Source organism: Scyliorhinus torazame, chromosome 8 (assembly GCF_047496885.1).
Source record: "Scyliorhinus torazame isolate Kashiwa2021f chromosome 8, sScyTor2.1, whole genome shotgun sequence".
Classification (NCBI taxonomy): domain Eukaryota; kingdom Metazoa; phylum Chordata; class Chondrichthyes; order Carcharhiniformes; family Scyliorhinidae; genus Scyliorhinus; species Scyliorhinus torazame.
Genome location: NC_092714.1, coordinates 133,015,326 through 133,029,364, shown reverse-complemented (window position 1 = coordinate 133,029,364; position 14,039 = coordinate 133,015,326). Strand labels below are relative to the sequence as shown.

Here is a 14,039-nt window from a genome sequence, read left to right as displayed (position 1 = left end):
CAGTGACAAACCTGTCTTCACCAATACTGTACCCCAGTGTTCTACAGTGACAAACCTGTCCTCACCATTACTGTACCCTAGAGTTACAGTGACATACCTGTCTTCACCATTACTGTACCACAGTGTTCTACAGTGACAAACCTGTCCTCACCATTACTGTACCCTAAAGTTATACAGTGACAAACCTGTCTTCACCATTACTGTACCACAGTGTTCTACAGTGACAAACCTGTCCTCACCATTACTGTACCCTAGAGTTATACAGTGACAAACCTGTCTTCACCATTACTGTACCACAGTGTTCTACAGTGACAAACCTGTCCTCACCATTACTGTACCCTAGTGTTATACAGTGACAAACCTGTCCTCACCATTACTGTACCCTAGAGTTATACAGTGACAAACCTGTCCTCACCATTACTGTACCACAGTGTTCTATAGTGACAAACCTGTCCTCACCATTACTGTCCTCTAGTATTATAGTGTCAGACGTGTCCTCACCATTACTGTACCCTAGTGTTATACAGTGACAGACCTGTCACCACCATTACTGTACTCTACTGTTATACAGTGACAAATCTGTCCTCACCATTACTGTACCCTCGTGTTATACAGTGACAGACCTGTCCCCACCATTACTGTAGCCAAGTGTTATACAGTGACAGACGTGTCCTCACCATTACTGTACCCTAGTGTTATACAGTGACAGACCTGTCCCCACCATAACTGTACCCTAGTGTTTTCCAGTGACAGACCTGTCCACACCATTACTGTACCCTAGTGTTTTACAGTGACAAACCTGTCCTCACCATTACTGTACCCTTGTGTTATACAGTGACAGACTTGTCCCACCAGTACTGAACCCAGCGTTATACAGTGACAAACCTGTCCTCACCATTACTGTACCCTAGAGTTATACAGTGACAAACCTGTCTTCACCATTACTGTACCACAGTGTTCTACAGTGACAAACCTGTCCTCACCATTACTGTACCCTAGAGTTATACAGTGACAAACCTGTCCTCACCATTACTGTACCACAGTGTTCTATAGTGACAAACCTGTCCTCACCATTACTGTCCTCTAGTATTATAGTGTCAGACGTGTCCTCACCATTACTGTACCCTAGTGTTATACAGTGACAGACCTGTCCCCACCATTACTGTACCCTACTGTTATACAGTGACAAATCTGTCCTCACCATTACTGTACCCTCGTGTTATACAGTGACAGACCTGTCCCCACCATTACTGTACCCTAGTGTTATACAGTGACAGACCTGTCCCCACCATAACTGTACCCTAGTGTTTTACAGTGACAGACCTGTCCACACCATTACTGTACCCTAGTGTTTTACAGTGACAAACCTGTCCTCACCATTACTGTACCCTTGTGTTATACAGTGACAGACTTGTCCCACCAGTACTGAACCCAGCGTTATACAGTGACAAACCTGTCCTCACCATTACTGTACCCGAGTGTTTTACAGTGTCAAACCTGTCCTCACCATTACCGTACCCTAGTGTTTTACAGTGACAGACTTGTCCCACCAGTACTGTACCCAGCATTATACAGTGACAAACCTGTCCGCACCATTACTGTACCCTAGTGTTATACAGTGACAAACCTGTCCTCACCATTACCGTACCCGAGTGTTATACAGTGACAAACCTGTCCCCACCATTACTGTACCCAAGTGTTATACAGTGACAGACCTGTCCTCACCAATACGGTACCCTAGTGATTTCCAGTGACAGACCTGTCCTCACCATTACTGTACCCTATTGTTATACAGTGACAAACCTGTCCTCCCCATTTCTGTACCATAGTGTTGTACAGTGACAAACATGTCGTCACCATTACTGCACCCTAGTGTTATACAGTGACAGACCTGTCCTCACTATTACTGCACCCTAGTGTTAGACAGTGACAGACTAGTCCTCACCATTACTGCACCCTAGTGTTATACAGTGACAAACATGTCCTCGCCATTACTGTACCCTAGTGTTAAACAGTGACAAACATGTCCTCACCATTACTGTACCCTAGTGTTATACAGTGACAAACCTGTCCTCACCATTACTGTACCTTAGTGTTATACAGTGACAGACTAGTCCCACCAGTACTGTACCATAGTGTTATAAAGTGAAATCCATCCCCAATATTACTGTACCCCAGTATTACACAGTGACAGACTCATCCCCACCAGTACTGTACCCCAGTGTTATACAGTGACAGACACATCACCACCAGTACTGTATCCCAGTGTTATACAGTGACAGACACATCACCACCAGTACTGTATCCCAGTGTTACACAGTGACAGATCCGTCCCCAACTATACTGTACCCCAGTGTTATACAGTGACAGACTCATTGCCACCAGTACTGTACCCCAGTGATACACAGTGACAGACTCATCCCCACCAGTACTGTACCCCAGTGTTATACAGTGACAGACTCATCATCACCAGTACTGTACCCCTGTGTTACACAGTGACAGACTCATCCCCACCAGTACTGTACCCCAGTGTTATACAGTGACAGACTCATCCCCACCAGTACTGTACCCCAGTGTTATACAGTGACAGACTCATCATCACCAGTACTGTACCCCAGTGTTACACAGTGACAGACTCATCGCCACCAGTACTGTACCCCAGTGATACCCAGTGACAGACTCATCCCCACCAGTACTGTACCCCAGTGTTATACAGTGACAGACTCATCATCACCAGTACTGTACCCAGCATTATACAGTGACAAACCTGTCCTCACCATTACTGTACCCTAGTGTTATACAGTGACAAACCTGTCCTCACCATTACCGTACCCTAGTGTTATACAGTGACAAACCTGTCCCCACCATTACTGTACCCAAGTGTTATACAGTGACAGACCTGTCCTCACCAATACGGCACCCTAGTGATTTCCAGTGACAGACCTGTCCTCACCATTACTGTACCCTATTGTTATACAGTGACAGGCCTGTCCACACCATTACTGTACCCTAGTGTTATACAGTGACCAAACTGTCCTCACCATTACTGTACCCTAGCGTTATACACTGACAGACCTGTCCTCACCATTACTGCACCTTAGTGTTATACAGTGACAAACCTCTCCTCACCATCACTGTACCCAAGTGTTATACAGTGACAAACCTGTCCTCACCATTACTGTACCCTAGTGTTATACAGTGACAGACCTGTCCTCGCCATTACTGTACCCAAGTGTTATATAGTGACAGAACAGTCCTCACTATTACTGTACCCTAGTGGTATACAGTGACAGACCTGTCCTCACCATTACTGCACCCTAGTGTTATACAGTGTCAAACCTGTCCTCATCATTACTGTACCCTAGTGTTATACAGTGACAAACCTGTCCTCCCCATTACTGTACCATAGTGTTGTACAGTGACAAACATGTCCTCACCATTACTGTACCCTAGTGTTATAGAGTGACAAACCTGCCCTCACCGTTACTGTACCCTACTGTTATATAGTGACAGACTAGTCCCATCAGTACTGTACGCTAGTGTTATACAGTGACAGACCTGACCTCACCATTACTGCACCCTAGTGTTATACAGTGACAGACCTGTCCTCACCATTACTGCACCCTAGTGTTAGACAGTGACAGACCAGTCCTCACCATTACTGCACCCTAGTGTTATACAGTGACAAATATGTCCTCGCCATTACTGTACCCTAGTGTTATACAGTGACAAACATGTCCTCACCATTACTGTACCCTAGTGTTATACAGTGACAAACCTGTCCTCACCATTACTGTACCATAGTGTTATACACTGACAAACCTGTCCTCACCATTACTGTACCCTAGTGTTATACAGTGACAAACCTGTCCTCACCATTACTGTACCTTAGTGTTATACAGTGACAGACTAGTCTCACCAATACTGTACCATAGTGTTATAAAGTGAGATCCATCCCCAATATTACTGTACCCCAGTGTTACACAGTGACAGACACATCCCCACCAGTACTGTACCCCTGTGTTACACAGTGACAGACTCATCCCCACCAGTACTGTACCCCAGTGTTATACAGTGACAGACACATCCCCACCAGTACTGTATCCCAGTGTTACACAGTGACAGACTCATCATCACCAGTACTGTACCCCAGTGTTATACAGTGACAGATCCGTCCCCAACTATACTGTACCCCAGTGTTATACAATGACAGACTCATTGCCACCAGTACTGTACCCCAGTGATACACAGTGACAGACACATCCCCACCAGTACTGTACCCCAGTGTTATACAGTGACAGACTCATCTTCACCAGTACTGTACCCCAGTGATACACAGCGACAGACTCATCCCCACCAGTACTGTACCCCAGTGTTATACAGTGACAGACTCATCATCACCAGTACTGTACCCCAGTGTTATACAATGACAGACTCATTGCCACCAGTACTGTACCCCAGTGATACACAGCGACAGACTCACCCCCACCAGTACTGTCCCCATTGTTATACAGTGACAGACTCATCATCACCAGTACTGTACCCCTGTGTTACACAGTGACAGACTCATCCCCACCAGTACTGTACCCCAGTGTTATACAGTGACAGACTCATCCCCACCAGTACTGTACCCCAGTGTTATACAGTGACACTCATCATCACCAGTACTGTACCCCAGTGTTATACAGTGACAGACTCATCCCCACCAGTACTGTACCCCAGTGTTACACAGTGACAGACTCATCGCCACCAGTACTGTACCCCAGTGATACACAGTGACAGACTCATCCCCACCAGTACTGTACCCCAGTGTTATACAGTGACAGATCCGTCCCCACCAGTACTGTACCCCAGTGTTATACAGTGATGGATCCATCCCCACCAGTACTGTACCCCAGTGTTATACAGTGACAGATCCGTCCCCAACTATACTGTACCCCAGTGTTATACAGTGACAGACTCATCGCCACCAGTACTGTATCCCAGTGTTATAGTGACAGACTCATCGCCACCAGTACTGTACCCCAGTGTTATACAGTGATAGACTCATCGTCACCAGTACTGTATCCCAGTGTTATAGTGACAGACTCATCGCCACCAGTACTGTATCCCAGTGATACACAGCGACAGACTCATCCCCACCAGTACTGTACCCCAATGTTACACAGTGACAGACACATCCCGACCAGTACTGTACCCCAGTGTTACACAGTGACAGACTCATCCCCACCAGTACTGTACCCCAGTGTTACACAGTGACAGACACAGCCCCACCAGTACTATATCCCAGTTTTAAACAATGACGGACTCTTCCCCATCAGTACTGTACCTCAGTGTTATACTGTGGCAGACCTGTTTCTACCAGTACGGCACCATAGTGTTATACAGTGACAGACTCATCCCCACCAGTATGTACCCCAGTGTTACACAGTGACACTCATCCCCACCGGTACTGTATCCCAGTGTTAGACAGTGACTGACCTGTCTTCACCAGTACTGTATCTCAGTGTTATACAGTGACAGACTCATCCCCACCAGTACTGTACCCCAGTGTTATACAGTGACAGACCTGTTTCCGTCAGTATTGTACCCTAGTTTTTTTACAGTGACAGACCTGTTTCCGTCAGTACTGTACCTCAGTGTTATACAGTGGCAGACCTGTCTCCACCAGTACTATGCCCCAATGTTAGACAGTGACAGACCTGTCTGCACCAGTATTACGACTTTCATTCTTGAACCTTCCTACTTTCTGATATTTTATGAGACTGGTTAACAGCTGATCTTAAATAATAAAGGCCATTGCAATGTGGTCGATGTGGTTTAGGGACATTTTAACAGGGTTGAATAATCCTCAAAGATGTGAGATCACTGATGGTGTTTTATTGCCCAATCCCACAGTTAAGGTTCTGAGAACGTTACTTTGAAAACGATACCGGAAAGTGTGGAAACCTGCTGTACAGACTGGAACAAGAACCCAGATGAATAGTGAGCGAGGTTTTCAGAGCGAGCTGCCAGCACATCTCTCATTTGCTTATGGGTTTGCATAAATAAAAATGCCTTTCCAGTGGGGCGGGAGAATTAAGAGGTTTGTTTATTGTGGGACTGGGCTGGATCGAGAATGGCCTTTTCTGAATTCTGCCCCTGAGGGACAATCACTGCATATGTTAACCTGGAGCATCCTTGGCCCTTCTGCATGTGGATCTCGGTGTGGATAGCTTACGTGGCAGAGTGCCAGGACAAATGCAGTGAGCATGTTTGCTGCATTTACGAGCCGGCAGTAGCTTTGAACCTTATGCTCTGTGTTATTAATCCAGCTGCTCTCAAAGCTTAAAGATCTAGCTGATCAGTTTATTGCCTCACTGCTGCCATGTGGCCAAATGATTTGTTACACATGGTTCAGCACCCCAACAAACCTATTAGCGCTTCAAATAGCATCCGAGAGTCAAAGGAGCTTTATAAACCTTCCTTATAATTCCTGCATTAAACAGTTAACCCATTGTGGAAGGAAGCCGGTTCGATAGGCATCAGACTTTGAGTTCACTCTTGGTTCCTTGTTCAGTGGTTGCACCCTGACCCCTGCGTCAGAAGGTCATGAATCCAAGCTACTCCTGAGGTTTGAAGTTGTGATCTTGGTGCCGCTTCAGAGCTGTACTGGGGGAATGCTGCACTGTTGGGGGTGATGTCTTGCTACAGTTCTGTATAGGGTTTCCAACTGTGATGAAAAGTACTGGAGGTGGTTGCATCCACATGACTTGCCCCCCACACTCCAGCCATCAGTCGGCCAACACATCCATTGTTGTGCTGCACTGGCTTCTTTCTACATCAATTGGAAAGCAAAAAGACTCATTACCAATAAGGTGGTGTCCCCGCCAACCGCATGCCCTTTTTCAATACATATTTATATCTGGTAAAGAAAGTAACAAAGAAAAACAATCATTTTTGATGTCCCATTGATTGATCTTCAATCCCTGGACAATCCAGATCATTCCTTATTTTCATTCATGGGATGTGGGTGTCGCTGGCTGGGCCAGCATTTACTGCCCATCACTAATTACCCTTGAACTGGGTTGACTTTCTAGACCAACCCCGAGGACATTTAAGAGTCAACCACATTGCTGTGGCTCTGGAGTCACATGTTGGCCAGACCAGGTTAGGACGGTAGATTTCCTTCCCTAAATGGGCAGCACGGTAGTACTGTGGCTTCACAGCTCCAGGGTCCCAGGTTCGATTCCCGGCTTGGGTCACTGTCTGTGCCAAGTCTGCACGTTCTCCCCGTGTCTGCGCGGGTTTCCTCCGGATGCTCCGGTTTCCTCCCACAAGTCCAAAGCTGTGCAGGTTAGGTGGATTGGCCATGATAAATTGCCCTTAAGAGTCCAGAAAAGGGTAGGTGGGGTTACTGGGTTACGGGGATAGGATGGAGGTGTGTGGTGTTCTTTCTAAGGGTCGGTGCAGACTTGATGGGTCGAATGGCCTCCTTCTGCACTGTAAATTCTATGTCTATGTCTAAAGGACATTGGTGAACCAGGTGGTTTTTTTTTTGACAATTGACAATGGTTTCATGGTCATCATTAGACATTTGATTCCAGATTTTGTAAAATTGAAATCCAATTTCACTGTCTGCCGTAGTGGGATTCGAACCCCAGTCCCCTGGGTCTCTGGATTGCTAGTCCAATGACAAAACAACTACACCATTGCCTCCCCATCCTGAAGGCTTGACAACTCTTAGTTGTGTAGGGCTTTGGTGAGATCCACATCTGGAGTTCTGTGCACAGTTTTGGTCTCCATATTTAAGGAAGGATGTATTTGTATTGGACATGTACCAGTGAAGGTTCACACGATTGGTTTCTGGGATGAGAAGGTTTCCTATGATCAGAGACTGAATAAGCTGGGCCTGTACTGTCTGGAGTTTAGAAGGATAAGAATCGGTGCAAGATTCTGAAGGGGCTCGTTAGGGAAGGCACTGACAGGTTGGTTCATTTGAAAATGCTCCGGGTGCTCCGGTTTCTCCCACAGTCCAAAGATGTGCAGGTTTAGGTTGGTTACGGAGATAGGGCTGGGGGAAGTGGGCTTCGGTAGGGTGCTCTTTCAGAGGGTCGGTGCAGACTCGATGGGCCAAATGGCCTCCTTCTTCACTGTAAGGATTCTATGGCTCTAAAGACTGTAACCCAGTCTGTTTGCAGCTACTTTCTGAGGGTATTTTGGTAACCAAATCAAACCTGTCAAATGACTTGTCTGTGAGCAAATAGCTGCAGGCATTGGAGATGGTTTAAACAGGCTCTTTGGGTTTCCAGGGAAAGGGTGGGGAAGGGAATAGGAGACAGAACCAGGCCAATATGTGAAACATTGTAGGAAGTAGAATTCCGAATGTGCCACGCCAGGCTGCAGGCAAACCTAAGGCCGAGGGAGGTGAGGAAGAGGGACAAGAGTGGATTTATGCTGTGGAGTGCTACTATTATCCGGCACTGAAAGGATTGCAGTGCGCTGCCTCAGGTAGTGGCCTCTGCCTCCTCCGCTCACCACAGATTTACAGTACTGTTCTCACAAGGCACCAGATCAAAGATATCAGGGATAACCCAAATCAGGATGGATACTGTACAGCTCTGGCCAATCAAAACTCATTTGAGTGGGTCTTCCGTCTTATCGGTGAATACAGAATGTATTTTGTCAGGTGGAAGGTCCAGCCTCACTGGGGAGGAGAAACGGCGGAACCTTGTTTCCCCTTTCTCCTTATAAAACCTCGACCGATTTTACCTGGTCCTAACGTCTGAAAGAAAATTTCTGTTGAAAAATTGCAGGGAAATAAACATGTGTTGTGTTGCAGGAAACAAAAGGCTGAACTGTGGAAGCCAGTCAGTCCTTGTTTACTGTGGATCTGGAATCGGATACTTGAAAGTGGAATGATGTCGGAGCAGGAAGAGGCCATTCAGCCCCTTGACTCTGTTCCGATATTCAGTTAAATCGTGGCTGGTCTACAGCCTTTTGGGAGAGAGAGTTCTAGATTTCCACTCCCTTTGTGTGAAGAACCATCCTCGCAGTTTATAGCTGTCATTCTTCTTAACCATACAAAGTACTCCGCGGTTTGTCAAGCCCTGGATTGCCGTGGATACTTAAAACATGATAAAACTTTTACTCTGATGGTCATGCCCTAGAATTCCCCCCCCCCCCCCCCATTTCTCCACCTCCTTGCCCTTCCTTTAAGACCCCATTCACTGCTCATCCCTCCCAATATCTCTTTGGCTTGGTGTTGAATTGTTGATTATACCTCCGTCCAGTTCCTGGGGATAGTTTCTGCATTAAATATGTTAGGTAAATACAAGTTGTTGACGTGCTTTATTGAATGGCCCAGAGTTTCTCATCTCTGCTGTGGTATTGTGTAACGGTGCTCAGCTGTGGTCCAATGCCCAGAAATCAGAAAAAAACCCTCAGGATGCTCAGGTACCAGGTGATTTACCCATCTGTGATTCTGACGGTACAAAGGAAAAACTTGCTTTTATATAGTATCTTACACATTTGGTTGTCCCAAAGTGCATTACAGACAATGAGGTAATTTGGAAGTGTAGTCACCATTGTAAAACCAGAAATGCAGCAGCCAAAATTGTGCACAGCAAGCTCCCACAAATAGTAATGTTGTCTGTTGAATGATAAATATCGGTGATGAAACCGAAGAGAACGCTCTTGTTTATTTCAATTTGTGTTGTGTGCTCCTTGGAGGACAGGAAAGGTCTGGGGTTAACTGTTTCTATAGCTCTTGGGGTGAAAGGGATTAAAAGACATTGGGGGGAAGGCGGGAACAGGGGGCGTCATTCTCCGACCACCCGCCGGGTCGGAGAATCGCCGTGGGCTGGCGTGAATCCCGCCCCCGCCGGTTGCCGAAGTCTCCGGCACCGGAGATTCGGCGGGGGCGGGAATCGCGCCGCGCCGGTTGGCGGGCCCCCCTGCTCGATTCTCCGGCCCAGATGGGCCGAAGTCCCGCCGATAAATTGCCTGTCCCGCCGGCGTGGATTAAACCACCTTTTGAACGGCGGGACAAGGCGTGGGCGGGCTCCGGGGTACTGGGGGGGGGGCGCGGGGCGATCTGGCCCCGGGGGGTGCCCCCACGGTGGCCTGGCCCGCGATCGGGGCCCACCAATCCGCGGGCGGGCCTGTGCCGTGGGGGCACTCTTTCCCTTCCGCCACTGCGCATGCGTGGGAAACTGTCAGCGGCCGCTGACGCTCCCGCGCATGCGCCGCCCCGAGATGTCATTTCCGCGCCAGCTGGCGGGGCAACAAAGGCCGTTTCCGCCAGCTAGCGGGGCGGAAAGTCCTCCGGCGTCGGCCTAGCCCCTCAATGTTGGGGCTCGGCCCCCAAAGATGCGGAGCATTCCGGACCTTTGGGGCGGCGCGATGCCCATCTGATTGGCGCCGTTTTGGGCGCCAGTCGGCAGACATCGCGCCGTTTCGGGAGAATTCCGCCCAGGTTCTTGAGTCGGGTGATCAGCCAGGATGTAATGAATAGTGGGATGGACCTGAAAGTCCAAATGGCCTGTGCCTGATCCTATTTTCTATGTTTCTAACTTCTCAATTAAAGCATAGCACCACAAAGATAAAATGCTCCATAAAAATCCAAATTTGGAGAGAGGCACAGTGGCGCTGAGGACCCGGGTTCGATCCCGGCCCTGGATCACTGTCCGTGTGGAATTTGAACATTCTCCCCGAGTCTGCGTGGGTCTCACCCCCACAACCCAAAGATGTGCAGGGTAGGTGGGTTGGCCACGCTAAATTGCCCCTTGGAAAAAATAATTGGGTACTCTAAATTTATTTTTAAAAAGAAATAAAAATAAAAATCCAAATTTGAATGACCTTTCCCAGATGTTTCAGGAACTGAACGTAGTTGGCAAAGGCACCCCCAGGAGAGGAAGTCCTTTTGTGGGGGTTGATGAGTAAAAATTGATCAGTATCAGTGCTATTGTCTGCAACATCATTGGGTCACCTGACTTTAAATCTGGGATAGAAATGGGAAATCTCTGGGGAATGGAAAAGTAACGAATGACGGCTAACATTCGACAATATTGGGTGCTAATTCAGCAAAACTGTCTGCTTTTGAAAACAGCCGGAGAAATTGGATATTGAAAAATAGAGCCTCCCACTACAAGCACCATTCTAATGCTGACAAGATCATGTCCGACCCAGAATTGTTTGCCTTTCATTGAACAGCAGCTTTGCGGCCTAGCACTGAGGCTGTGACCACGTGCACTTTCCAATGACATCTCCTGTCTCTGGACCTCTGCTTGGCTGAATTTCTTCCTCTCATTCTTTGGCTTACTCAGGAAGGGCAAAATGGTGGATATTGTAGCGCAGAAAATTCCTCCTGAGACGGAGGCTGAAGTGGCGAGGAGCTTTCTGACGAAGATCTTGAGAAATTCCATGAGGTAACAGCAAGCCTAACCATTACCCCCTCCTCCCTTCACCTCCACTGCTCCCCCCCCCCCCCCCTTCCCTCCACCAACCCCCAGCACCATCAATACTTTCCCACCTTACCAGCCATCTATCTGGTCAATGGCAAGCTAGGACACCAATCTTGACTACCTCAACATTACTCCTCCATTTTTGTTTAATGGTCCGTGTCGGCATCTGCATGGTTGTGACGTCAGTGCATGAAGTGTACGTGATCGTGACTGTCCTCTGTTGCTAGAATACAGCTTTGTTTCCCTATTCCCGCTGTGAGTATGAAGCACAAATCCTTAACACAACATGTCCGATAATGGCCCATAAAAAGAAATGAAAAGACAATATGGGTTCGTCGGTAAAGGTTAGAATTTCTGATCATCGTACAAAGAGCTTATAGAGTCGTAGGAAGCTTAGATAGATGAGCTAAAGGGTAAATGGGAAGTTGAGCTGGGGGGCGGGGGGCGGGGGGGGGGGCGGTGGTGGTGGTGGAGGTAGAGGCGGGTCTGCGGGCGAATGCTTTGAGCAGAGTCAACACGTCCTCATCATGTGCCAGGCTCAGCCTGATACAATTCAAGGTGGTACACTGGGCACACGTGACGGTGGCCCGGATGAGCAAGTTTTTTGGGATAAAGGACAGGTGTGCGGTAGGGCCCACAAATCATGTCCACATGTTTTGGGCCTGCCTAAAGCTTAGGGGATTCTGGCAGGGATTTGCGGATGTCATGTCCACGGTGCTAAAAACAAGGGCGGTGCCAAGTCCAGAGGTGGCGATTTTTGGAGTGTCGGAAGAGCCGGGAGTCCAGGGGGCGAGAGAGGCTGGTGTTTTGGCCTTTGCCTCCTTGGTAGCCCGGAGACGGATATTGTTAGCGTGGAGGGACTCAAAGCCCCCAAAATTGGAGGTTTGGGTTAGCGACATGGCTGGGTTTCTCAGACTTGCGAAAATTAAGTTCACCCTGAGAGGGTCAACGTTAGGGTTCATCCGGAGGTGGCAGCCGTTTACCGACTTCTTCAGGGAAAGCTAAACTGTCAGCAGAGGCAATAAAGGGGGGGGGGGGGGTGAGGGGGAGGGAAGAGTTAGGCTATTTTGTGTTTTGGGTAGGCAGGATTAGTGAGAGATGTTTTTTGCACTATGTTTATATTTGTACCGTTTATTGTTATAAAATTATAAATGCCTTAATAAAATGTTTACAAAAATCATACAGAATTACATACTTGATTGCACTTCATTAAAATATTTGTCCATGAGATGTGGACGACATTGACAAGACATCATTTAATATCTGTCCTTACTCATTCTGAGGCAGTCAATAATCAACCATGTAGGCCAGACAAGGTTTCCTTCACTGAAGGTCGTGAGTTGGGTTTACAACAGCAATCCGCTAGTTTTTGCAGGTTAGTCGATGTGCTACCAGCTCAGAATGGGAACATAGGAGTTGCTAGATGATCAATGACCCCCGAACCAGGAGTAGTCTGGTCGGCCAGCAGTGTCGCCAGCAGTGAATATCCCTCAAAGGTACTGGGACATGGTGGCTATGCAATCAGTCAAGCAGCATTCTCAGTCAGGGGAGAATTCAGTCAACTGAAAATTGACCATTTGCGTGCACTTCCTATCGCCACAATTTTTCAACAAAGCTTTTTCTGCCAACATTTCAGATCCACCTTTATGATGGGAATTTCCTGTTTCCCTCCGTCCACAATAAGCTGCTGTGATTCAGGTCTCCAACCAGCCATGACCGCTGCAGTGCGTTTCCCAGCATCTTGCATCTTTGAATGAACGCGCCTCAATCTCTCCTATTCTTTTGAAGCTTTTCTCCTTGAAATCCTGGTGGTTCCTCGCCTTACAAAGAAGCCTTTTGAACTGAACTATCAGTGGCTGAGTTAAAATATCCTATAATCTGCATTTCTGCCTTTCAACATTGCCTGTTTCATTTTTCTTTGGGAGCCTTGTCACACAATCTCCACTATCATGAGCAGCACCACAGGTGGTTTAACAGTAATGTTGAAAAAATGAAATGAAATGAGAATTGCTTATTGTCACAAGTAGGCTTCAAATGAAGTTACTGTGAAAAGCCCCTAGTCGCCACATTCCGGCGCCTGTTCGGGGAGGCTGGTACGGGAATTGAACCGTGCTGCTGGCCTGCCTTGATCTGCTTTAAAAGCCAGCTATTTAGCCCTGTGCTAAACCAGCCCCTAATGTTTTGTGTGTGCCTCACACTTCTTGTAATTTCCCTTTCCAACATTTCTCCTCATACTTTGCTATTAATGCCCGCACTTTTGATCAATGATGTGCACCATCTCACTGCAGGAGTATAAGAAAGATACGAGGGCTGAAAGAATTACATAATGAGGGCAGATTACTCCGGCTTGTCTTGGATACAGAAGATTAATGGGTGACCCAATTAATGGGTTTAATATGGCAAAGGGGTTGAGGTTTGTGAAGATTGGGCTGGGTGGGGGGGGGAAATGTTTATTTTGCCATGTTGGTGTCATTGTTTATGTTACTGTTATAAAAAATTTCAAATACCTTAATAAAATATTATTATTTTAAAAATATGGCAAAGGGGTTCAAAAGAGTAAATAGAGACGCAGCTATTTCCTCAGGTAGGTCCTGA

The 14,039-nt window shown here is 47.3% G+C and overlaps 1 protein-coding gene across 4 annotated transcripts in view; it reads left to right on the top strand.

Moving 5' to 3' along the window:
* The window catches only part of shroom2a (shroom family member 2a), a 373,192-nt gene that overhangs the window by 256,859 nt on the left and 102,294 nt on the right, over positions 1-14,039 (top strand). The window contains exon 3 of one of the 4 annotated variants that reach the window (XM_072514196.1): positions 11,307-11,408. The exons of the other annotated variants lie outside the window; for them this stretch is intronic. Within the exon in view, the coding sequence (XP_072370297.1) occupies positions 11,307-11,408 (102 nt within the window). The remainder of the gene's footprint in view (positions 1-11,306; positions 11,409-14,039) is intronic. 4 annotated transcript variants of the gene reach the window in all.